Below are 27136 nucleotides of genomic sequence, written 5' to 3' on the forward strand. Positions count from 1 at the left end.
GCTAAAAACGGCCCAACAAAAATATGGTTTAGTGATGAGTCATCACTTTTCAAAGTTTTGGGGGAGCCGCCTTTACCCCAAGTAATGTTTTGTGTGCAAAACAAATGGTTGCAATGGATTCAGAATCATGAAAAAAAACCCTAGTTTGTCCCCTCACATGCTACTTAAAGCATATTCATTTTGGTGTGCTTTATCCTGTATAGTTAATTTAATGGGACCCCAACTTTCATCAGCTATCAAGGATTCTCCTAGGGAAACTGAATTTCAGTCTTTGTGAGATGTGTTACTAGACACCTTTACAAACACATTGGTGAAGATTATTTTTGGTAAGGAATTTATTCCAGGATTTGACACTATTTCTGAAGATATCTCCTGACTACAACATAATTATCCTGTGTCCCCCCACAGCTCCTCTGTCGTGTTCGGAAGGCTTCACGGAGCTGGGCTACTACAACGGCTCCGTCTCCCAGACGGACTCGGGCTCCCCGTGCCTGCGGTGGACCGAGTTCCCGGACTACATGGTCCAGTACCCCGGCCGCGGCCTGGGAGACCACGGCTACTGCCGCAACCCCGACCGGGAGTCCAACCCCTGGTGCTTCTTCAGGCAGAGTTCCGGCGCCATCGGCTGGGCTTTCTGCGACTGTCACCAAGGTGAGTGGATGTATATATATAGCTGGTTCCCAAACACTGGGTCGGGGACCCATTTTGTGGGTCACGGACACAATTTCATGGGTCCCTTAATTGTTTTGTTTCTAATTATTACTAGAGGTTTGCGGCCGCATCGCCTGTTATATAGTAAATGAAACCTGACCAATCATGGAAATTGGCCCACTTAGTCTGGTCAAAGTGTCATGTGAAGCTGACCCTAACCCATCAATCCACCAATCATCAAGCTTTTTTTTTTTGTTTTTAATCTCTATCCCACGATTTTGCAACCCATTTTCACCCAGTGCCAATTGCCTATGTAATCCTGGGCTCTGCTCTCCCTCCGCCGCGCCTGGGGAGACAACGGACTGACCTCATGCTTCCTTCAATGCATGAGTAGTCCAAGTTGTTTCTTTTCACCTGACAGGGGGGATTTCCCCGGGATGGACGTAGCGCGTGCAAAAGAAACAAGTTGGCACCTCGACAGAATGCAGTCTAGTTAAAGGGATGTTTCACTTTCAAAAAAACTTTTGGTCATTTTATCATCTAATCAGGCTTTTGGGAACACCCAGGACAGTTTCTTCATTCAGTATTTAGATATTTGATATTCATTTCCCCCCTTCCAGGACCTTCCTATACAAACAAACCCATTATAACTTCAAACTCCATTTTAACCATGATAGATTCAATGAAAACAACTGTCCTTTTTTCTCGTGACTCCTGACATCCTCCAAATACGTGAGCAGGCCGTGTTTTTTCGATAAGATTTTTCATTGATTTCTATAAATTTTTGGGGGAAATAAAAATTATTAAATACAATAAAAGATTATAAAAAAAGAATGAAAAAAGTCATCGAAAAAACACGGCCTGCTCACATATTCGGAGGGTGTCAGGGGTCACCAGAAAAAAGGACAGTTGTTTTTATTGAATCTATCATGGTTAAAATGTAGTTTGAAGTTATAATGGGTTTGTATAGGAAGGTCCTGGAAGGGGGAAAATGTGGGGAAATGAATATCAAATATCTAAATACTGATTGAAGATATTCAAAAACTATCCTGGGTGTCCCCAAAAGCATGATTAGACGGTGAAATGACAAAAGGTTTTTTTGAAAGTGAAATACCCCTTTAACCCTGCACCTAATCGGGCGTATGTGTTGCCAGTGGCAGAGGCAAAATGATTTTGACTGTGATTCATGAATGGTGGTCTGTACCCTGTTTATTAGGCTGTTTATTTATTGTATTTGCTAATGGATTCTTACCCTTCTCCTCACCTGTCCAATCTCTAAACAGGATAAATACCCATATCGCAGCTTTATATACACCATTGTTTTAATGTACTTCGTACCTAGATCGATATAGAAACACATATAGGTTTCACTTTCGTGGCGTCTGCTGTGTGGTAACCGAACCCTTGGTGTCACTGTTGGACAGTGTCCATAGATGGGCTTACTACTGGTGATCAATTTGCCATATTAGGGAGATCACAGACATAGCCTTAACTGATTGGCCAACCCAAACGATCAAGCTTCATGGATTGGCCAAACTTGCACTTTGTGCCTCTGAACCCATATACCGGTATGTGATGACACTGAATATTCTATGCATTTACACTGCAGGATTCCGCTGATACCATATTATCCACCAGAATTAATCATCCACTCTTGTAGTGTTGCGAACAATGTTACGCTGGGTGGTGCACCTGAGAGCACCAATTACAGTTGATGCTGCTGCTGTGACAGTGAGACACTATGTGTACTCCTTTTAGTCCATGGGCCATACGACATGTCGGTATCGGAAAGGTGGCAAAGGTTATCATGCATTTTTGAAAAGCTCTATATCTGTAGATTATATTTTGGTATGATAACCCTTTCTGAGACACAGCTAAATTGGTGTTATCAGCCGCTAGAGTTGGTGTCCCATTAACTTTACATTACAGGGGAAAAGGGTTCGTTTTCGAGCTAGAAAACTACACTGTAGTGATAGAGGCTTTACTGGTACCACTACCTATACCTTGAAAGGAGAGATTTTGATGAAGGGTCGTAGCTATTTCTCCTGGGAGAAGCACCTATGACCTTTCAGAACAATACCTATTGTTGGTGTCGGTGTCGTGTGTGCCTGTCTGTGCTCATGCAACCCCCTACACAACCCCCAACACGTTTATTTATAGAGCATAACGTCGTTGTCGGGTGGAAACCTTTTATGTCCAAAACTTTCCTTTTCCTAACCCTTTTTTAAAAGCGATTTAAAGTAGTGACAATAGCTGACAATAGGTGTTTTTCCGAAGTCCCATTGTTCCGAAGTCCCATTAGTCTGACGATACCTAACCCTAACCCTAACCTCAGTAAAACTATGCACAAACCTAACCTTAAAGGTGATACACCATGCATTATTGTTTATGTCCCAAAAACGTTTTTCAAAAGGTTTGAGGCTAAATTACCACTCCTGAAAAGAGAGCCTCTCTCATTTTTGAGTGCATTTCAGCTGCAGTACCACCTTTGGCCTGAACTGTGAAACCCCCCCCCCCCCCCCCCCCCCCCCCCCCCCAAAATCCTTTTGAAAAAAAAAATTGTTTTGATTTTTTTTTTTTTTTTTGGGAAAAAAAATATTTTTTTGATTTTTTTTTTGTGATGACGTCACAATCGGCAGATGACGTCACAATCGGCAGCAAATCTGATTCTGAACAGCCTGTTTTGAGAACCCGTGGGATACTTTTAACCTTCGCCTTTTCAAAACCAGAGAAAGACACATCGGTCAGAAATGGGACTTTGTGAGGATAGAAGATGCTAGTGGGACCCCAAAAAAAGGTTTTAAAATAGGAAAAGTGAAATTTCATGGTGTATCACCTTTAACCCTAACCCTAGCCTCAGTTAAACTATGCCTAAACCTAACCCTAACCCTAAACCTAACCCTAAACCTAAATTGGACTAATAGGACGTCGGACTATCGATATTTCCACCCCTTTAATGCCAAGTTTAACTGTATTTCATTTGTTGCAATAAATGGTTAAATCTACTTAGACGTGAGCGTTCCTGACTAAAACTCATACAAGTTTTTTTTTCTTAATACCGCAGAAACATAGGTTTATGTGTCGTATGTCCTGGCTCCCCCCATACATCCCCCCATGCGTCTTGTCTCTTCAGTCCCTTCTCTCTTGTCATTGTTGGCTCCATCTATCCATCAGCTTGGTGATATTATGTCCTTTACAAGTCCTGCTCCCTTCAGGAGGGGGTTGATGTAACATGAAGTCTGTGCATTCTCCACCCGCCAGGCTTTGTGTTGGCCTATCAGCACCCCGAGGTGCTATCTGTCTGCAGTGGCGTAAAGTAGTGGTTCTCAGCCTGTGGGTCGGGACCCATTTGTGGGTCGCTGACACATTTTCATGGGTCCCTTGACTTTTTTGTTTCTTACTTTTTGTTTTTAATTATTATTATTCAAAAATATAATAATTTTTTAAAGAATTAAAAACTAAATTATTTTTTGCCTCCAGTAATTACATGAAATTTAAGAAATTCTATGAAATTAGAAAACAAACAGAAGTGGTGAAAATAGCTGATCTACAAGCTCACAACACGGCGCGAAGCGACACGTTGTGTGCTTGTAGATCTGCTGTTTTTGCTAGTTTGGGTCCTGGGCAAATCTCTCTCTTTTGGGTCACGGGCTCTACTCCATTACATCTCGGAGACCAATATTGGACTTTTATTCCACAATTTCTTTTTAAAATTTAGTTACTAGTTACTTAATACCCTTACTTAAAACCCCTATTTAAACTTTGGGTAATTGAAAATAGCAGATCTACAAAAATATATACATTTTAGTAATTGAAGTTGTGAAAAAGGACCTTCTGCATAATGAATACTTTTGCTTTTGGTACTTTAAGTAGCCTATATCAGAGGTCTGCGAGGCGTTGTGAGCTTGTAGATCTGCTATTTCCGGCAAAGAGGTTTAGTGTAGAGGGGGGAAAAGAGCAGACTAAGTACAGAATGACAGTTGAAGTGGTTAAATATCTTAAAACACAAATTGACACGAATCCAAAATACACCGAAGATTGTGCTGTCAAACAATGAAACTATATGGAATCCATGAAAACGTTATGGGGGTCCCTGCTTCATCTCTCTCTCAACTAAGGGGTCCTTGGCCTGAAAACGTTGAAGACCCCTGGCCTATATTGTGATGCCAATACGTTTATACCTGAATGTTTCTACAGTATACCAGCATTGATACTTTTACTTAACATTTGAGTACTTTTCCCACCACAGTCTGTCTGCACTCCAACCTGAGGCTGTAGACAGGTGTTGAAGGGACATTTAGATGCAGTGATTATCAGTCTGCTCCTGTCTAGCTTTGACTTTGTCTCGTCAATCAAACATGCTTCAATGGTGTGTGTGTGTGTGTGTGTGTGTGTGTGTGTGTGTGTGTGTGTGTGTGTGTGTGTGTGTGTGTGTGTGTGCGTGCGTGCGTGCGTGCGTGCGTGCGTGCGTGCGTGCGTGCGTGCGTGCGTGCGTGCGTGCGTGCGTGTGTGCAGGCGCGCGTCTTTGTGGCACAGACGGCAAACCCACAGGCCAACGTCAATCTTCACAATTATCCCAAATATTCAAAACCACAAGCCTCAAAGTTCATGACACTTTCAGCCCTGACTGATTGGTGTGAAATCCTAATACACCGTGTATGAGAATTATGTTCTCTTCTCTTCTCTTCTCTTCTCTTCTCTTCTCTTCTCTTCTCTTCTCTTAGAACTATTCTCAGGGGCTTGAGCCCCTGCCCTCTTATCCATCTGTAAAAAGTGCTCTCTCCAGACCATGAATGCAGTTTTTACTATGGTGAAAGAAATGCAAATGCCCCCACCCCCCCCCCCCCCCTTTCATGCTATTCCCGAAGGCAGCATTCAAGAGAATTGCCTTGTCCAAACTCTCCTGAACTTGAATGCAGCATCTTATGTTGAAAGAATTGCCCTCTCTGTGTAGAAATCCATGCCGTTACGCCACATCTCCAGTATTCACTTGAATATGCTTAGTTCAGTGTGGTATCAAGCACTGAAAATAGCCGACCTCCAAGCTCACAACTGTGAGCTTGGAGGTCTGCTATTTTCAATAATTCCACCAAAAGGCCATTTTAGAAATGTCAGCCCCTGCCTCTCTAACGTTCTCTGCACGTCCCTGCCTCTCCTCCTCTCCTCTCTCAGGTGTTGCCAGGTTGGTGGGGGGTGTGTCTGGACAGAGCGGCCGGGTGGAAGTGTACCTGAACGGCCAGTGGGGGGCGCTGTGCGACACCCACTGGACAGACCGCGATGCCAGCGTCATCTGCAGACAGCTGGGACTGGGGTGAGACGGGGGGTGGGGGTGTATACAGTAGCATGTGTGTTTTATGGCGGTGGTGGGGCGGTGCTAATTGTGTTCCTAGGATATGCGGCTTCTGATTGGCTGAGACCAGGCCTGTCACAATTATTACATAATCGTCTAATCGCTTAACGGGATTATTTTTTTCATAATCGTCATAATCGTTTCCATGTTGAAAAAAGTTAGTGGAATAGTGGAAATAGCAGATCTACAAGCTCACAGCGGGTCGCATCACGACATGTTGTGAGCTTGTAGATCTGCTATTTCCGCTATTTTTGAAAATGTTTTTTCAAACTTTTTTCAACATGGAAACGATTATGACGATATTTGTGTTCTTTTTTAAGTATAAAGTTTTTATAATGTCAGTAATTTCTTTCTTTCTTTAGGTTATGCGTCATATCTGCCATGTGCAACTTCAAAGCCTAAAAGCCAAACAGAAATGTAATTGTCAAGACAAAAAACACAATTAAATCGTTAATCGCAATTATTTGAGTGACAATTAATAGTCATGTAAAATGTCAGAATCGTGACAGCCCTAGCTGAGACAGGGGTAGGGAGCGCTCGGCTGTGTCAGCTTCACACTAGGCAAACGCGGACCAGTTCGTGTAGGCAGATGGGCGGGCGCGGCGAGTCTCACCGCAAGTCTCCGACCAATAGCATGTGTTCTCCTCCCCCCTCCCCCCTCTGCTGCTCTGCTCAGCGCAGAGAACGCTGCTGCGTCATGACGTCAACACATTCGGTGTGACGTTCTCTGCACTCTGATTGGTTAGGGAAATTCTACACTTCCTCCAACAGTGATCATAACGCGATCGCCCAGGCTTCATTTTCTTCCGATCGCCAAATGAAGCCTGGGTTTCCGAGGCTATGTCAGCTTAGACGGTGAGCGAGGTGGTGTTGATATCTGGGAGGTATGATTTACGATTCTGTCCCTACGGGCATGTAACTCTAGTGGCGCTGAAGCGGCGGTCGCAACGTTCGGCACGGCGACTCACTTGTTTGAGTGCCTTTCGTGGCTCAAGTCCGCTTCAGACGGGGCACCTCTGCCGGGACTGTCCAAAAACAAGCGCTCCCACTCGCCGCCCATCCTAGGGAAACAATATTTGCGCAGGGGCGGCAGTGGCTCAGGTGCGTAAAGTAGAGTAGTTTTCCGCTAAGGAAACTGAAGGTTGTTGTTTTGGAGTAGGCTGCATGCTATTATTATGTGTAAGCGTAACTACTCTCCTAACATTGCTGCTGCATGTCATAAGCCAATCAGAATGTTGGTTTACATTCCAAAATGCAGTGTAGAGTTAGACAAGTTATAAATAAAGAGTTATAAATAAAGGCAGATAAACATGACTTAGGAAAAAACAAGTTTTTCACTTTTATATTCCCCCGGCCCTTGGTATCCATTTTTGGCTGCGATGATTGTATTTTTAACGTATTCTTTTCAGGGAAATTGCACATATACTGTAAGTGTATCTTTAAGATTGTATCTGGGAAGATTGTACATATATAAGTGTATCCTTAACATATTGTTGACAGTGAGGTCGTACATATCGTTGGTGTCGGGTGGAAACTCTGTATGTCCAAAACTGTTCGTTTTGTATTTATCATTTTAAAAATGATTTAAACCCATGAAAATAGCCGATCTACAAGCACACATTGCGAGTCGTTGTGTGCTTGTAGATCTGCTATTTTCACTAGTCTTTTGCGACAGTCTTGTATGATGAATCAGGGCTTTACTTTACAAAAAAAAAAATTGAAATTTGAAACTTGAAAATATGAGGTTTCTGCCCGACGGTGACGATATTTAAGTGCATCTTTCCAGGGAGATCGTGCATATGAATGTACTTTTTGTACGTTTCCAGGGAGATCGGAACGGCCCTGCAGCACTCGTACTTCGGCCCCGGCTCGGGACTCTTCCACTACGAGCGGCTGGGCTGCCGTGGCAACGAGAACTCCCTGCTGGAGTGCCGGAGCAGGAAGTTTGTGACCAGCGACTGTAACCACGGCAACGAGGCCGGAGTGGTGTGCGCCGCGCCCGAGGGTGAGTCAGTCCACCCCGTCTAGCCCAGTTGTTCTCAACCTGTGGGTCTGAGGGGTCCCCGAATTATTTTGGGGGTCCTCAGATGATTGACTTAATATGCAACATTGTTTTCTCCCTCAACAGTAAACAAACCAACATAAAGTTGAAGTGTATATTGTTTCTAAAGTGACAATTTAAGGACTTTTTAATACCTTTAAAATTACACATTAAACATTGGCCAAATTGACAAATATTAGAGGCAGAAATTGTGAAAATAGAAGATCTACTTCATCTGCTATTTTAGAAAATGTAATTCCTCAACTCTTAGTGCTTGTCAGGGTGGGGGGGGGGGCGCTTGCCGTCGAAAACCTGTTGATGAAGAACTGAGCATGTTTGGTCGACTTTACAGGACAACAAGTCGCTTATAATAAGCAGACCTTATTACCGGACTACTTTGCATGCGCAAAAACAAAGAAAGGGAAGGTGAAGAGAGAGAGAAATTAAATATATATATATCGACACATACCTACATGAGATTAGAGGAAATTGCAGAAGATGGAAAAGCACAATAAGAAATACTGTATATCGTTAGGGTCGTTTGTTTTGTATTTACCATTTTAAAATTTTGAAACAAGGCGTTGTGTGCTTGTAGATCTGCTATTTTCACTAGTTTCGTGCAACTGTCTTGTATGATGTACTTTTGTACTTTACGAAAAAAGGTGCAGCATTCAAACATCAACATAAATCTTTGTGCGTGGGGTCTCACGTGCGGGCCAGCCACCATCCAGCAGCGTACCGTACTGTACGTGCACGCTCATACTGTGCACGCACATACTGTGCACGCACATACTGTGCACGCACATACTGTGCACGCGTCGGCATAAACAGTGTAGGGCGGAAGTGGACCCGAGGGAACGTTATCACAGCTTACACACTTCCTGCTGCACGGGGCAACGCCGGCTACACTTCATTTCATCTGTCGGGTGGAAATCTCGTATACGTCCACAGGATTCAAATTCAAAAGCATCAAGCTCGAAATGCGTTGATTCGCGCCGCACTTTGAGCTTGCAGATCTGTACATTTTGATGATTTTGCGTGACACTGTAGCATGATGAAGTAGGGGGTAAAACACAAAAAGTTCAAATATGCGGATAAGAGGTTTTTGTCGGACAACGACGGATGATTTACAATGGCCCATATGGGGACCAGGAACAACAACACTTGTGTGTGTGTGTGTGTGCGTGCGAGAGTGTATCTGGGAGCACATGTGTTTATGTCATCCTGCCTGTGTATGTCGCTGACATGCACATACCATGTGTGCGTTTGCTGCATGTGTCGCAGGTGTGCCTGTAGCGAGGGCGGTGTGTGTGTGTGTGTGTGTGTATGTGTGTGTGGGTGTGTGTGTGTGTGTGTGTGTGTGTGTGTGTGTGTGTGTGTGTGTGTGTGTGTGTGTGTGTGTGTGTGTGTGTGTACTACTACTGTGTACTGTGTAGCTGCCGAGAACCTCCCCCAATCCCCCCACTTGTCTCTTGTCTCAGATAGCGCTCTCCCTGTGTCATAATGTACCAGACTGAATTATTCACTCTGACTACTAAATATACCTACACACACACAAACACACACACACACACACACACACACACACACACACACACACACACACACACACACACACACACACACACACACACACACACACACACACACACACACACACACACACACACATATGCACCTGCCACTCGAGTGTCCTGCCAATGAATGGACTGCTCACATATTTTCCTTGCATAACTGGTCACCCTGTCTCAATCTGAATCTCTCTCTCTCTCTCTCTCTCTCTCTCTCTCTCTCTCTCTCCCTCCCTCCCTCCCTCTCCCTCTCTCTCTCGGTCTTTCCCTTTCTCTCTCCCTCTTGCTTTGTCCTGTCCTCTCTTTCTCTTGCTCTTTCCCTGTTGTTCTTTCTTTGTCTTTATACTTGTTGTCTGTGTCTTTGTCTCTCTCTCTCTCTCTCTCTCTCTCTCTCTCTCGCTCCCCCCCCCCCCCCCCCCCCCCCCCCCCCCACAAACCTCACGTCGGCTCCAGTTTCAAGTGTCCTGCCCAAACTTAAAAAAAATAGACTTTGGGGAATTTCGGGAGTGGGGGGGTGGAGGGTCAAAGGTGCCAGCTCAGGGTTTTGTGGTGTGTGTGTGGGGTCATGTATCTGTCCTCATCATGCTGACGTATTTAGATGTGAGTTCATAGCGTCTCGTGGCGAGGGGAACAGTTGTTAGCGCGTCGTAGCGTTGGCACCGTGCCAGGGCTTCTGTGCCCACTGTGACCGACTGACGCTGTAAACGCATGCCACGCTTCATTGAGACAAAACAAAACAAACACAACGTAGTGCCGGCCGTGGGAAGCAAGCAACTATAGAGCAGTGAAGTCATGACGTGACTCGCTCATCCCCCGGTTCACGGAAGTAATTTCTCTATGGAGAATAACATTGGGTCATCTTAAAATCGTCTCATATAAGCATTGTGGTCCAAAAATAAACAAATGGTTTGCACGATATTGTCGGGGAGGTGGCTCTGTATTGTTTATAATAGTCAGTCACTCATATTTGATAAATCCTGTTTCTAGCGAAATTGTAACTAATTCGGCGACAGTAACATTAGCGTTTTCTCACCATCAGTTTATTCTTCATATCCATATGAGTCAAACCGCTTAGATCATTTGTTTATGTTTGGAACACAGTTCATATGACGCAATATGAAAAAAGTCTATGGGAATTCAGAATGGGGGGAAAAAACGTGAACCAGGTAGGATGGGTAAATGACGTCAGACTTCACTGCTCTATATGCACGTACATTTACTCAGGTAGGCCTATAATGTGCTTAAGTACAACTTTGAGGTCCTTTTGCCCTTCTCGAGTATGACTCAATACTTTGCTTCTACACAACTACAGATCTGTTTTACCCAAGGGCCCAGTATCCGGCTTGCAAGTTGAGGCGATATAGGAAGAGACTTTCTATATCGCCTTTCGCCTTAAAAGTTACTAACTATTTAGCAAAGAAATGAAATCTGTGTAAAACGTGTAAAAAAATCTATTGTTATGGAAGTAAAAGCTGTGATTATCTAGCAAATACATGGACATTATATTTCAACACATATGGACAAACCCGCACCTTGACATGAACACAGAGATTTCACACATTTATTGATAGACCAAGAGTAGCTATATGGAATGGAAAGGTAAATAGACCCCTCTTTTTCATTTTCACCCTAAAAAAATGCTAAATACAAAGCACTAATACTTAGTTTCCATACAATCAATTATTTGCATTGCAAAACGATTCAATACCGATTTTAAAGCGATACGTTACGATACATAGCCTAAACAGCATGATATTTTGCTTTTGCAAATAATATAGTTATTAGTCATTGGAAATTAAAATAGATTTTTCGATTCAGTTACTATATTGTTACATCCCTAGTTGTTACAGGTGGCTCCAGTGAACTGCAGTGCCGAATGAGGTATGTAGCTTTTTATATCTGTGAGTATGCCCTGTTGTACTTAAGTTGCTGGTCCTGTCTCCCTCAGGCATCGGCGCCCCCTTGAGGCTGGTAGGAGGCCTGGAGGACTTTGAGGGGCGTGTGGAGGTGTTCCATGGTGGCCGGTGGGGGACCATCTGTGACGACCAGTGGGACGACATCGATGCCGAGGTGGTCTGCAGGCAGCTGGGCCTGGGGTATGCATAATAATCATCATCATAATCATAACAATGATAAACCAGTAAGACTCCCTAATTGGGAGATAAGCGACCGTCAGGTCGCATACACAAACTTTAGAAGGCAATGGTAGCCAATCAGGAGGGAATATGGGAAATGGGACAAATCCATGTTGATGACATGACTTTAGAGATACTGTGTACCGCTTTGCGTGATTTTAGGGCAAAATCTGTAGGTGCAGTGTCCAAAAGTGTGTTTTGCAAGAATCTGCCTCATGGTGGCGCTAGAAGAGGGCCATGTGAAAAATGAGGGGTTGTGGATTGGCAGCCAAGGAGTGTGTGTGCAAAGTTTGGCATGGATAGGGTCAACTGTGGCGGAGATGTGAGTAGGGCAAAAGTGTGACGTGACGTGACTGACATACTGACAGCCGGTGGAGCCGGTTGATAGTAACTGCGACTTGACGGTCGCAATAATGGCATGACTGGAAGATCCCCAAAGTTATTTTTTTCCACCACTAACCTGACTAGGGTTAGTTATAAAGTTGGATTAGTCGACTACAATTTATTTTTGGCAGACCCGAATCGATTTGGCTCCCCATCCGGAATCAATGGGACTAAATTCATCTTTAAATCACATTTTGTCTTAGGAATGCGACAAAAAACTAAAAATATTATTGAACTCAAGTCTCCATGACGTGAGTAATCAATAGAAAAAAAGTCATTTTGGGGGTGAACTACTCCTTTAATATTGATGACATCAGGGATCTCCATGTCTGGGCATGAAAGGGATTCTGTTAGTGTGGTTCCACTGACGTACATCACAGTGAGAGAGGAAAACCCATCAGCATGTGCCGTTTCACATACTAAACTATGCCCATCGGTCGCAATTATTTTCCAATCATTCATTCATTGTAAAGAGTTGGAATTAACCGTGATATTGGTGTTTGAGACACACTAGGAAGACTGCAGCTCTTTAGCGAGGATCGAGGACCTTGTGCTCGTTAACAAGGAGACGTGCGGTCAGTTTGTGGACGGTGGGGTTTTTATACAGAGATGTCAGCGCGCCAAATATAGTGGGTGGAATGTAGAGACCATGAATGATTTATGGAGCCAACGCAGTGTGGGAGCGTTCTGCTCCGTTTGTGGTACAGAACTGTGATGGTACTCTGTGCGTGTGTGTGTGCGTGTGTATGTGCGTGTGTGCTTGCACAGGGGTGTCGCACCAAACTCTGGGCCCTGGGTAAAAGGATCCACTGCGGGCCCCCCATGAATTTTCTTCATAGGGGAGGGGGGTTTAACCCAATTAGACTGGGAACACATTATTACAAAAGGATTTTGTGCTTTAACTATTGAAAAATAGCACATTATACAAGCTCACAGTGCACAGCGCTGCGAGATTGTAGATCTGCTATTTTTGATGTGGTCAAAATATTTAGTTCCAGGGTCCCCCCAGAAGCAAAATTGTATTTACGAAATGAAAAAAACAAATACATATATTCAAAGATTTGCACACATTTTCACAACTTTTCAAAAATAGCTGATTTACAAGCTTGCAGTGCGGCACTCGGTGCCGCGCTGTGAGCTTGTATATCTGCTATTTTTCAATAGCTAAAGTATAAAATAGTTAAGGCCCCTCCACCTTGGGCCCTAGTAACTCAGTCCCACTCCGCCCCCCCCCCCCCCCCCCCCCCTTGTGACGCCCCTCGTACTCTGTGTGTGTGTACGTGCGTGCGTGCAGAATGTGTGAACCATCTTTCACCAAAAGAGCAAAACAACTCCCCACAAGGATAATAAAATCATAAAAGGTCCATTGTTCTGGTCCCCACGAGGGAAAGGGTCATTCTTATGGTTTTGCAATAAATATTTGTTTAAGAGTTATGGTTACAGTTGTGAAAAAGATTCAGGTTGGGGTCAGGGTAAGGGTTAGGGATTTGGGGGGGTTACGTTTAGGGTTACATTGGGGACAGGTTGGGGTCAGGGTTAGGGTCAGGTTTATGGTAGTCTTGCGTAGCCAGACAACTATTCCACAATCTCCGAGTGCTATATAGAGTCTGGAACGACAGCTCCTGAACGGCGAGTATCGGAAGTAGTCACTGCTGCACGGAACTGTAGTCCCATTGGAAACATAACAGAAAACACACTAGCACAGAGTCATTTGAGCGGCATATTCTTGTTATGCGTGTATAGTTTAAGAAAACACGTGAAAACATCTTGAAAGTAACACCCAAAACACCAGAGAAAGACAAAATATTGTCCCCCAAAATATTTAAAGGAGACATAACGGTACCAAGGTGTCAAGTGCGCCACATCCGTTTTATCTCGCACTCATCGTTAGAATGTCCGTCTCCCAGACTGTATGCCGGGAGCATTTGCAAATCGTGCGAGGCAACAGTCTGGTCACGTGAGACTAGGGTTATGGCCGATGCACACTCCACTTTTAGAACACAATTTATCTCGGTTAGTTTCGGGAAGTCACAAAATCTCGGCAGCACCAAACAGCAGTGGCGTCAGTTCAGCAAAAGCTAAGGTATGGAAAGATGGGAGTCCTTGAAAAATCGGGTTTTGTCATTTTTTTTCCCGGGGTGTCTACGGTTTCTGGGGCTGGATATGGCAGCCTGGAACGGTTGTTCAAGTGCAGCTAAACTTGGCACGTTAGTAAACGTGCCACAATTAACAATAATGCATTGCACCTGTACAGCTGACCTGCGGAACCTGGGAATAAACAATTTTGTCAAGATGGAGAGAAATAATTATAATACATTGTTAAAGTGACCATTTTGTTACATTTTGCATTTGTAGTTATTTTACTGTAATTTAACACATTGGCTGCCCCTAGATGGAGCCAGAGTTATCCCCTCTGGATGCCCAGACCCACCACCATTGTATTGCACACGGCCCTGCTGCGTCAATGCATGCGTCATGACGTCACTTGGTCACATGACCGTAGACAGGATGTTGTTGTGTAACATACTGTATGGGCCAGTGTTGATCATAGCTGTTGATTGCCGATCAAAAGTTGGTCATTTTGCCACAGTCTGCCACAGTTTTAGCCATAAAAAATACATCAGAGATAAAGGGCGTTAAAGATGGGGAAATGCATTGGAGTATATGGAAAAAAACAGCCGCGCGATGCTCTCAGCGTCCATTCGAAGCAACCCGCGGTGAATGGGCTACATCCACGGGTAGCCCCGACCTTACGGTGTGATTTAATATGGTTACTGTAAATACAGTAAACGCGGCAAACGCGTCGTGGGCCTCCAGCGACATCAAAGAGTTTGACGCGTGGGCACCCGCTGAGTTAACAACATAATAACCAGCACAGATAGACATTCATGGATTTATATTTAAAAAGTAACTTTTATTTTTCCCCCTAGACCCAGGGGGAAAAATGCATACCCCTGCCATACCCAATTGACGCCCCTGCCAAACAGTCGAATTAATGACGGTACGCCGTGGTACCACCCGAATCTCCGAATGACGTCATATTGTAGTTTGGACAGAGCCGAACCAAAATAAATTAGTCTAGTGTGCAGTTTGGGCCTTGCTTGTGGACTGGACCTAGACAGTGTGTGTGTGTGTGTGTGTGTGTGTGTGTGTGTGTGTGTGTGTGTGTGTGTGTGTGCGTGTGCGTGCGCGTGCACGTGCACGTACGTGCATGTAATTCCATCCTGTGTCTTCCTCCTTGGTCCTGGCAACGTCCTGCCGTACTAATATCTGATGACATCAGAATATCGTATGGCTATATCGTTGGCTGCTGTTCACACACACACACACACACACACACACACACACACACACACACACACACACACACACACACACACACACACACACACACACACTATGACCCAATAAAAGCCCATTGGTCCAGATCAAATATTCATGTCTCATCCTCAGCCAGTCGTACAACAGCAGAGACACATACATAACGTTGTTGTCGGGCGGAAACCTTGTATGTCCAAAACTGTTCGTTTTGCATTCATCATTTAAAAAAAATGATTTAAACTTTTGAAAACCGCCGATCTACAAGCACACAACGCCTCGCACCGTGAGGCGTTGTGTGCTTGTAGATCTGCTGTTTTCACTACTTTTGTGCGACGGCCTTGTATGATGAGCAGGCCTTTGCCTTGCAAAAAATTTAGAAATTTGAAACTTGGAGATACGAGGTTTCCGACAACAACGGTAAATAAAGAGCTCTCTAAGCCGCCAGAGGCTTCCAGCCCAGTGGTGGAAAGTAACTAAGTAGATTTACTTAAGTACTGAGTACCATTTTTAGGTATTTGTACTTTAAATGGGAATTTCCAATTTCCAACACGTATTACAGTACTTCTACTCCACTACATCTGGGATCCAAATGCTTGTGCTTTTACTCCACTACATGTATTTGACAACTTTAGTTACTAGTTACTTTGCGGGTGTGAATTATAATATTACAAAACATACATTAATCACTTTAGCCCTGTTTTATACCTAGGCGATGCGACGCGTTGTGGGCTTGTTGATTGGCTATTTTCAAACATTTTGTACTTTTACTCTTGGTACTTTAAGTACACTTTGATACCGATACTTTAACATTTTGATTTCCCGACTTTTATTTGTATACAGAGCATTTATATATGCAGCATTGATACTTTTACTTAAAGGCCAGCTGACACGCCCCAAAATTATAATAGTATGATACAGTAGGTCACATTGCCTGAAACAGTCTGAAACTCATGTCACAGTGTAATCTGCCCCTCGCCCCCCAACAACAGCTGACCAGTACAGTAAGTAGTCTAAGTACAGTCAATTCATTTGATTGGCTTATAATTGCGCATTCCCACAATTACATCATAAAAATATTAACTTATATTTTAAGATGACTTCTTAAGGTGACAGTACCCCTTTAGGTGACAGTACCCCTTTAAGTAAAACATTTGAGTCCTTTTTCCACCACGGCTTCCAGCTCGGCCGAAGGGCGGCTCTCGGTCAGTCAAATGGAAAAAGCAGACAGTTGAAAGTATGATTTCAGAGTCGTACAGTATATTTGACACACTTTAAAAAGACCAGATGGTTTTACAGTATTAGATTATGTTCCACTCCATGTGGTCTGGAAGAAAGTCATGTACTCTCATTTGCTACTGAAGTAAAAGTAGCAATATCACAAAACAATCGTCGTTGTTGGGTGAAAACCTTGTATGTCCAAAACCGTTCATTTAGCATTTATCATTTTAAAAATGATTTAAACTAGTGAAAACAGCCGATCTAGATCTGCTGTTTTCACTACTTTTTTACGACGGCCTTGTATGATGCTTTACCTTGCGAAAAAAACATACAATTTTGAAACTTGGAGATACGAGTTTTCCACCCGACAACGACACAATGTAGAAATACTCTGCCTTAGGGCTGTCACGATGGTGTCATTTTACTTGACGATTAATTGTTGCTCAAAATAATTAATTGCGGCCAACAATTTAATTGTTTCTGTCATTGGAACATTGTGAATTTGGCTTTGGGGCTTTGCTGAAGCTGAAAGCTTGTGAATGCCTATCCTAGGTATTCATGAATTAAGACATTGATTAGTTATAAGTGTTCAGATTTTTTTGCAGGCTCATCATAAAAAAAGGGGAAAAAAAGAAAAGAAGAAAGAAAAAAAGAAAAGAAACAAGACTGTATATGGAGATAAAGAACTTGATAAAGGAAGGACTTGATAGTGAAAACAGCTGATCTACAAGCTCACAACGCGACGTGACGCGTTGTGAACTTCTCAGATTTTCATTTTATTTCTCCATGACAGTACTGAAAAAACAAATCATAGAATTTAGTTTTTAATTCATGAAAAATGTTTATAGGGAATGTTCATTGATTTTTATTATGTATTTTTTTAAATAACAAACTAAAATTAACTTAAAGGGACCAATAAAAATGTGTCTGCGACACACAAATGGGTCCCGAGTCCCGACCCACTGTTTGGGAACCATGCGGTACTGACACTTAGAAAGCAAAGAACGACACAACCTCGGAGACATTTGGAGTACTTCCTTCACCTACTTCCAGAGGCGTCAATGCACCCTTTGTCAGCCTTCTGATTGGTCCCTGACTGGCCAACCAGAAAAATCATTCACTTTTGCTTCCGAGGGCGAAGTTATGCAGTGGGACAAAGTCCTTTCATTCTTTCACCACAGTGATGCGCGGTACGGCCGCCGCACAGTACGGCGCTGCGCGGTCATAGCTATTTCGATATAATGAATAAGCTTCAACAAACTAGTTCACATGAACAATATCGATGTAACTAAGATATTCGATTGGGGCACGGTGGCGCAGTGGTTAGCGCTTCGCCTCACAGCTAGAAGGTCCTGGGTTCGATTCCCGCCGGGGGACGCTGTGGGCGCTGGTGGCGTGTTTCTCCCTCCGCGTCATCAGCGCCCACACCCTAGGTGGGGTCGGCGATAGGGCCTTTCTGTGTGGAGTTTGCATGTTCTCCCCGTGTCTCCTACGGTTGATACCCTCACAAAAACATGCAGTAATCCTGGTCTCAATAATGCCTCCCCTTGGCCAGCCAAGGCGCCAGATGGAGGGGAAAGGAACTGGTTGGAATAACGTGTTCCTTCCACGTGCTATGTCCATCCCGGGGAAATCCCCCCTGTCAGGTGAAAAGAAACAACTTGGACTACTCATGCATTGAAGGAAGCATGAGGTCAGTCCGTTGTCTCCCCAGGCGAGGCAGAGGGAGAGGAGAGCCCAGGATTACATAGGCAATTGGCAATGGGTGAAAAAGGGTTGCAAAATCGTGGGATAAAAATTATAGGAAGAAAAAAAAAGATATTCGATTGGGTACATATATTTTAAATGGACAGAATTACAATTAAAATACATTTTATGTTGAGAGCGAGGCTATAGTTCCTCAATTTACTGGTCAGTGCGAGTCACCCAAGATGCACTGCACTCTCTCTCTCTCTCTCTCTCTCTCTATGCCCTCTGCCTGTTTCAGAGGATTAAACTAATTAAAACATGTATTTTCGGGGGAAACCCCCTGTTTTGCAATGTAACTACTGTACTTTTTGGTTCCTTTTTTATTAATATCACGTAGATGTTTTTCTTTTGGTACTTTAAATTAGGGATGCGGTATCGGTACTCGCGGTATCGGTACTCTCGCCGATACAACCCTATTTTGCTGTACTCGTACTCGCCCGATACTTCTGACGGCAGCGGCCGATACCGAACAGGGGCGTCACAAGGGGGAGAAAAGTGGGACTGGGTTACTGGGGCTCAAGGTGAAAGCCAGGGCCTTAATTATTTTATACTTTTGCTATTGAAAAATAGCAGATATGCAAGCTCACAGTGCCGCACTGCAAGCTTGCAGATCTGCTATTTTTTAAATACCCCATGAAGAACATTCATGGGGGGCCAGCAGTGAATCCTTGTACCCAGGGCCCAGAATTTGGTGCGACACCCTTGGTGCACGCTGAACGGAGTGAACGCTGGCATTCAGCGGCAGCAGGCTGTCTGTCTGTCTTTCTGCAGCTTCAACATGAGTAGGCCTACATTGAGTGATTTAGCAGCATCATTCATCATTCATTAATCTTAAAACTTGCTACGATGCAAAGTTTGTCTGAGTGCTTTGCCTTTGATGGAGAAATCAAATCCAAAAAAGGCGACTGGATGTGAATCACTCACTCATTACCTCGGCAGCTCGGCTCGAGCCTGTTGCATCAGTGTGATCCGCTCATCTGAAGAATAATCCATTTTGAGGTGAGATTTTGAGAACATGGAGAAAGTAGTCTCAGTCATAAGTTGGCTGCGAATGCCATAAATAATGGTTTAAAGTAGGCCTAACAGTGATGAGAGATGAGCGAGATGAGAGAGGTCGCTTAACGAGAGGAGTCCTGTCAGTCCAGCTGCGCTGCGGTGCGCTTAATTGGTGACCTAGTTTTAGACTACGTCTTTCACTGGTGATGTAATCAATTATTTTGGAGCAGATTCCAATAGTATAAACATTATTAAAAGGCTTTCATATACTCTTGATATCTTTTTCAAATGAGGTTTAGCCTAATAGATTGAAATGTGCTAGATTTTGGCTATTTTCTGCTTGTTAATGTCAATAAATAAATTCATCAATTAATTTTCGATTATCCCAATAGGTTTCAAAATTGTCGTGTACATGTCAGTGAAATGAGTCGCTAGGAACATCCCTAATTTTAAGATTTGTGAGGATGACAACACATTGTTTTGTATTATTAATTGTACTCGTATCGGTACTCGGTATCGGCGAGTACTCACAATGAAGTACTTGTACTCGTACTCGGTCAGCAAAAAAGTGGTATCGGGACATCCCTACTTTAAATAGCAACAATGAGGCTATGAAAAATCTTGTTTTTATAATGGAAGTGAATGGGAAAAAAGATTTCCCTGGCTTTTTTGTCCCACCTAGTTACAGAGCAACATAGGGTGGGACTTGACAAAGGGCGAATTGGGTATGGCAAGGTATGGCAGCTGCCAAACCTTGGCTACAGGGGGAAACAAAATAAATTCATCATGCCTGTTGCCATACCTTAGCTTTTTCTGAACTGACGCCACTGCTAATGTCCCTTCTTGTCCCGCTCGTCATTGTCCGTTCCAGGGGCGTCCCCAAGGCGTGGACGTGGAGTCACTTCGGCCAGGGCTCGGGTCCCATCCACCTAGACGGCGTCCAGTGCACGGGCAACGAGCTGTCCCTGGAGGAATGTCCCCACAACACCTGGGGACAGCACAACTGTGACCACATGGAGGACGCAGGCGTGTCCTGTAACCCCTACACAGGTCAGTGGGGGGAAAGGATCTAAGTACACCAGGGGTTCCCAAACTTTTTTGTCTCAGGGCACCCCATGAATATTTTTTTAATCCGAGGCACCCCTACATTATAATTTTCACTCCCAGCACCTTATATTTATAGCATATCGTCGTTGTCGGGTGGAAACCTTGTATGTCCAAAACCGTTTTGTATTTATCATCTATAAAATGTACTAAACTAGTGAAAACAGCAGATCTACAAGCACACAACACCTCGCATGATGTGTCTTGTATGATGAAGCAGGGCAAAAGACGTACACATTTGAAACTTGGGACGAGGTTTCTGCCCGACAGTGACGATATTTTAGTGATTGAGATAATAGCCATTTTGGTTTGTTTAAAATTATACTAAATAATATTTTTTCAAGTGTCCAAATAAATTCCAAATATTATCAAATGATCTCGCTGCACCCCTGGACTGCTGTCACGGCACCCCAGGGTGCCCCGTCACCCACTTTGAAAACCCCTTAAAGTACACATACTCAAGTGCTTAAAGGGGTATTTCACTTTCAAAAAAACTTTTGGTCATTTTATCGTCTAATCAGGCTTTTATGAACACCCTGAACAGTTTTTAATTTGCTTCATTCAATATTCAGATATTTGATGTAAATGTTATCAGGCCCTCCAGGCCCAGGGCTTCTCCCCATACACACCCATTGTAACTTCAAACTCCATTCTAACCATGATAGATTCATTAAAAACACCCATTATTTTTTCTGATGAATAGTTTTATTTTTTGTCGCATTCCTAAGCCAATAATTTGAGGAGACACTTTGTGTCTCCATAGCGAACAAAGCAGGCTCTTTGTGTCTCCATAGGGAACCGATGTTGGCTTAGGAATGCGAGAGAAAAAAATCTAAATAAAATAGGGTGAACCCAATTTTATGGGTGAATGGCGGAAATCTCCACGAATGCTTCATGGGGGGGTGTAATTGATGGAAAATAAGATTTTTTTAAGGCTAGTACCAGGGCAGGAATTTCATGGAGGCCATGAGGCCATGGCCGTCGTTGCCCCTCAGTTTGGCCATGTGATCCTCAAACCAATGGCATGACCTGAGGCCACAGTGGCCTTAACACCTTGAAAGCCGCGGCAGAACCCTCTGAACAGAGGTAGCGCCGAAGAAATAAGCCATTTATTTACAAACATGTTTTAAAAAAACAAAGCCCACATGATAACAACACGTAATGGAGTGCTCGATACAGCGTACATATTCATCCTGCAGAGGTCGGCGATCTTACTTTGGCGAGGCGGAGGGGAGATCAATTCCATTCGTTTACGTGCGGCGAAGCAGGGAAAGGAGCGATAGAGAAGCGGCGCCCGAACATGATTGAGACCGCGATCCACGAACAGAGACAAAGAGCAGCCATGTTGTGTGCCCTTCTTGTCGAGTTTCAACAACGTGGAGAGTAGGAGGCCACTCCTAGCCACCCATCCATCCAGAATGTGAGTCAATGGCGCGGCCTGCTGGATACTACGAGCATCACACCCAGTCCCAGAAAATGCTTGAGAGAGGATATTAACCGTTTCAGATGGCTCCAAAATGACACAGAGAAGAATGGCCGATGTTTTTTTTTTTGATTATTATCATTTATATCAAAAGTCCGGGAATAGACGTGTGGCTGATTGGACCAAGTAGGAAGTCCGAGGGAGTATGGCCAGGCTTAGAAGGTGTTAATGCCCCTCAAACCAATGGCATGAACTGAGGCCACAGTGGCCTTAATGCCCCTCAAACCAATGGCATGACCTGAGGCCACAGTGGCCTTAATGCCCCTCAAACCAATGGCATGACCTGAGGCCACAATGGCCTTAATGCCCCTCAAACCAATGGCATGACCTGAGGCCACAATGGCCTTAATGCCCCTCAAACCAATGGCATGACCTGAGGCCACAGTGGCCTTAATGCCCCTCAAACCAATGGCATGACCTGAGGCCACAGTGGCCTTAAAGAGGTAGTGCCATGATTTCCCCCCCCTCTAAAACATGATTATCAGGTATTATGATTATACTAGGAGGAAGATGTTTTCCAAAAAAGTATAGAGAAAGAGTTAAAATTGGGTTTTTATGTGGCCACAACCACACCCCCAGTTCATTAAGTATGCATGGATGTCATGGTGGGTGGTGACCCAGCTGAAATTAGCCACACCCCACAGTGTTGGATGAATGGTAATTAGGGGAGGAGTTGATTCTGTGATGTCATCGTATCTGTGTTTTTTAACTGACACTTTTGACCACAAGGTGGCAGCCTCCAAGAGAAAAAAAATACCAAGAGAATTCATAATTTCTCATAAAAAACACACCGTAAACGACATGTCATCTGCTTGTGACTGCAATCTGTTTCTGTTCGCGGACGACTCGGCTCTCCTAGTCTCAGGCAGAGACATATCGCAGGTTGAAAAGGCCCTTAACTGTGAACTTAACTCATTGACTGCCACCATTAAAAGTGAACTATCAAGCTAGGTTGCCAAGCATTTCTTGATTTTTTACCATGTTTACCATTTTTTTTTAAATTCTGTCTAATGATGACTATGTCATGCCATGGCCCAGATGAAAGAGGATAACTTCTAGTTTCCACAGAAAAAATAATTATGTTTTTATCATGTACACTTCTTTAGTTATAGCCATTTGAAAACCCTTGTTTCACCAAAACCAAGCCCTCTCAGAATAACAACTGGAGAAAAAGAAGTTTTTGTGAATGGTCTCTTTTCAAGCAAACAACTCATTTTTTTTTACTCACAGCTCTTTATTTATTACATCAGATGCTTACTTTATGATTTGAAACAAAAACAATATTTTCTTACAGTGTAATGGGCACATTGTCTGTCCGTCCGTCACACGTCACACTTTTGCACGTCACATCGTATCTCCGCAACCGTTGCCCCGATCCATGCCAAATTTCGCACACACACTCCTTGCCTGCCAACCTACAACCTCCACCCATCAATTCTCACATGCCCCTCTTCTAGCGCCACCATGAGGCCGATTCTTGCAAAACACATTTTTGGACACTGCTCCTACAATATTTGCCCTCAAATCACGCAAATCGGTACACAGTATGTCTACACTCATCTCATCAACATGGATATGTCCCATTTAGCGCCACCTTCAGGCCGATTTTTCAAAACACATTTTTGGACACTACTCCTACAGATTTTGCCCTAAAATCACGCAAATCGCTACACAGTATGTCTACACTCATGTCATCAAAATGGATCTGTCCCATATAGCGCCACCATCAGGCCGATTTTTTCAAACACATTTTTGGACACTGCTCCTACAGAATTTGCCCTAAAATCACACAAATCGGTACACAGTATGTCTACACTCATGTCATCAAAATGTGTCTGTCTATCGTCGACGTCGAGCACCGCTTGCATGCTCATAGTCAATCTCTGCGTGGTACCGTTCGAAACAAAGCCTCCTGTGCAAAGGCACAAGACACAGAGGGCAGTAGAATGAGGTCTCACTCCTTTTCTTATGTATTTTGCTGCAGATGTAGCAGACCCTTGTAGGGTTTCTCCTTCGTGGTCTGGGCGGTATCTTCTCAGGGACATGGGCTGACCTCCTCACACTCCGAGGATCGGGCCAGAGGGGTTGGGTGGGTCGCGGGGTGCACCAGGCTTCGACAATGGCTTCGGTGAAGCTCAGGAGCTCCTATATACACACACACACACACACACACACACACACACACATATATATATATATATACACACACACACACACACACACACACACACACACACACACACACACACACACACACACACACACACACACACACACACATATATATATATATATATATATATATATATATATATACACACATATATATATATATATATATATATATATATATATATTTATATACACATATATACACACACATATATATATATATATATATATATATATATATATATATATATATATATATATATAAAATATCATTATTTTTATCTTACCTTTGCCTGTTCCTTTGCTTGAAGGTCTCTGTGTCCCAGTGCCTGACAGAGAAGCACTTCCTTGATCAGCTTCTGAAAACGCATACCAAAATAAAATACATTATTTACTCCTCAAATTGAATGAAAAGTTCTGTTTCCATGTGTGTGTGTGTGTGTGTGTGTGTGTGTGTGTGTGTGTGTGTGTGTGTGTGTGTGTGTGTGTGTGTGTGTGTGTGTGTGTGAAAAGCATCAATGCTATATGAGATACATAAAGGTTTGCTGTGGGTGTATGTGTACTATGGGTATGCAGGGGTACTGCATGGTGAAAATGGGAATATGTATTTTACTGTTATGGGTAATGACAAAACATCAATACCTTGACTAGAATAACTTGAACAGAAAAATACATTTATATTTGCCATTATGCTGTTTTATTTTGAACATATTGACATGGGAAATGTTTTAGGCATTTAGTAGACCCAGAGCGATTAGTTACTCATCTAAATAAATAAATACATTATACAGAATATACTGTGTGTGTGTGTGTGTGTGTGTGTGTGTGTGTGTGTGTGTGTGTGTGTGTGTGTGTGTGTGTGTGTGTGTGTGTGTGTGTGCACGCGCGCGCAATGTGTGCTGCATGTGCACAACTTACGCGCATAGAAAGGGTCGTCTTTGCGGTTGCGTGTTGCTCTCCGGGGGTGCCACTCACAATCATCAGAGCCCTAGAATGGAGAGTTGCGTCACTCCCGTTCACTTCATGGGGCCAGGTCTTCTACGCACACATCTATTGGCGTATAGTGATAAACGGCCAACCGGAAGTTTACAAAATGCATTGAAGTCTATGAGGTGTAAAGTGACAATGAACCACGTGACCAGCGCTGTTTCTGACCCCGCGGTGACACCACTCTCTGATTATACTGCTCTGACAATCATCAGTGCTGCCGATGACATCATCTGCATCGGACACGGACCTGTACAGTGTACACATCATTTGATCGAGTGAATAATTTAGCGAAAGTTAGTTAGTCAGGAAAGTAGGCTACAAAGTGATGCGCTGTGAACTTGCACTGACTGCTATCTGCTGTTTTTGAATGGATCAATGATATGGATAATACATACATCTCACTCTGGGACTGGGAGAGCGTCTCGATGTTATCTCTCGGCGACATGGGCATGGCAGAGCGTTCTTCGCGTGGCCTCACGCAAGCCACCGATTCCGGCGTGAGGAGTGCGGGCAGTGGAGCCATGTCTGCCCGCGGTGTGTGTTGTTGGGACGGCGGCGCCGCCTCATCCGTCTCGTACTCCGTATCCGTCTCCGGACGGGGCAAATTGGCGATTAGAAAGGCATCCATGGTGATCTGACCAGGACCGGGGTTCGATGGAGGCCCACTAGCCCCTCGCCCGCGTCCAGGGATCGGGCTGGTTCGCGAGGGGAACCAGAATCAGAGGCGACCGGCGAACCATGGCTAGCCGTCGGGCGCTTGCTGTGCCGCGGTGAGGGCATGAAACCCGCTCACAAACAGAAAAAGAAAACTACACGAATGAAACTATAGGATTACTGATCTACTGACACTAAACGGCACTGGACTTATCTGTCTCTCTGTGTGTGTGTGTGTGTGTGTGTGTTACACCAACGCTCTCCTCATCACACTGAGGTAAGTTTATGTTGAAACCTTTATAACACTTTGAGTGTTGATTTGTCAATGCTTTCATCTGGGAGGTGTTGCTGTGTTGTTGATGTGTTTGTGTTGGCTTGTTTTGGTATAGAGAGGCCTGAGAGGCCGGGCGGTTGCTACGAGGCTCTGATGTAGCCATTGTTTTCTTGCTGGGTCTTACCGTTTTGGTAAACTTTTGTTGTAGAAACTTTGAACTTTTTTGTGTGGGTATGGAGCTGTGTGTGGGTTAGAGTTAGGGTGACCCAGTGCAGCAGGTCACAGCTTTTCAAGTGAAAATGTTTTTGATTCATGCAGAATGGTCTGCTTGAAGATCTGCTAGTTTTGTTTCACCACTGCTGCGGCCGCGCCGCACTGTGTCGGCAGAACTGAAGCCGTGTCCTGATAAATGAGTTCACTTTGGGTCATGGGGACTGGGGAGGTCGATTTCTCCTTTGTTTTCAAACAAGCTGACTTTGATGTGTGATTTTTAACCACCCTTTTATCATAGAAACATGACATTTTGTAACAGGCTAGGGGAAAGTGTACTTTTGCATAAACCTTGAAAACAGCCCCAACTCGTGAAACTCGGGCGACGCAGCCTCAGACAATGGAAATAACTCGGGAAACTCGTGGCGGCGCAGTCAATGAGTTAATAAGATCTGCACTTGGCTCAATGATAACAGACTATCAATTCACCTAGGCAAAACTGAATGTATCCTCTTTGGATCTAGTCAGAAACTTAGCCTAGTTGAGAACTTCACAATTAAAGTAGGTGACACTGTGATAGAAAGAAAAAACTACATCTGCTACCTGGGTTGCATCCTGGAGGCTAACCTATCCAGTGAAAAAATGACCACCAAGGTAATCAATAAAGTCAACCAACGAATTCGCTTCTTGCAAAGGGTTGCCCCGCTGATCAATATTAAATCCCGAAAGACACTAGGAGGTGCTCTTATTGGGCCCCTCATTGATTACGGAGTCCTTGTCTGGTATCGCGACGCCCCAGCTGCCTTAAAGTTAAAGCTCCAAACAGCCCAAAA

The 27136-nt window shown here is 43.9% G+C and overlaps 1 protein-coding gene across 1 annotated transcript in view; it reads left to right on the plus strand.

The window, feature by feature from the left end:
* LOC308297467 (neurotrypsin) overlaps positions 1 to 27136 on the plus strand; it is a gene marked incomplete at both ends in the record, with an annotated part of 90598 nt that overhangs the window by 42036 nt on the left and 21426 nt on the right. The window contains 5 exons of the mRNA XM_080740872.1: positions 409 to 651; positions 5824 to 5962; positions 7828 to 8006; positions 11562 to 11709; positions 20288 to 20466. Coding sequence (XP_080596998.1) covers positions 409 to 651; positions 5824 to 5962; positions 7828 to 8006; positions 11562 to 11709; positions 20288 to 20466 — 888 coding nt within the window. The remainder of the gene's footprint in view (positions 1 to 408; positions 652 to 5823; positions 5963 to 7827; positions 8007 to 11561; positions 11710 to 20287; positions 20467 to 27136) is intronic.

This window comes from Nannobrachium achirus, assembly GCF_963921795.1.
Source record: "Nannobrachium achirus genome assembly, chromosome: 13".
NCBI lineage: Eukaryota > Metazoa > Chordata > Actinopteri > Myctophiformes > Myctophidae > Nannobrachium > Nannobrachium achirus.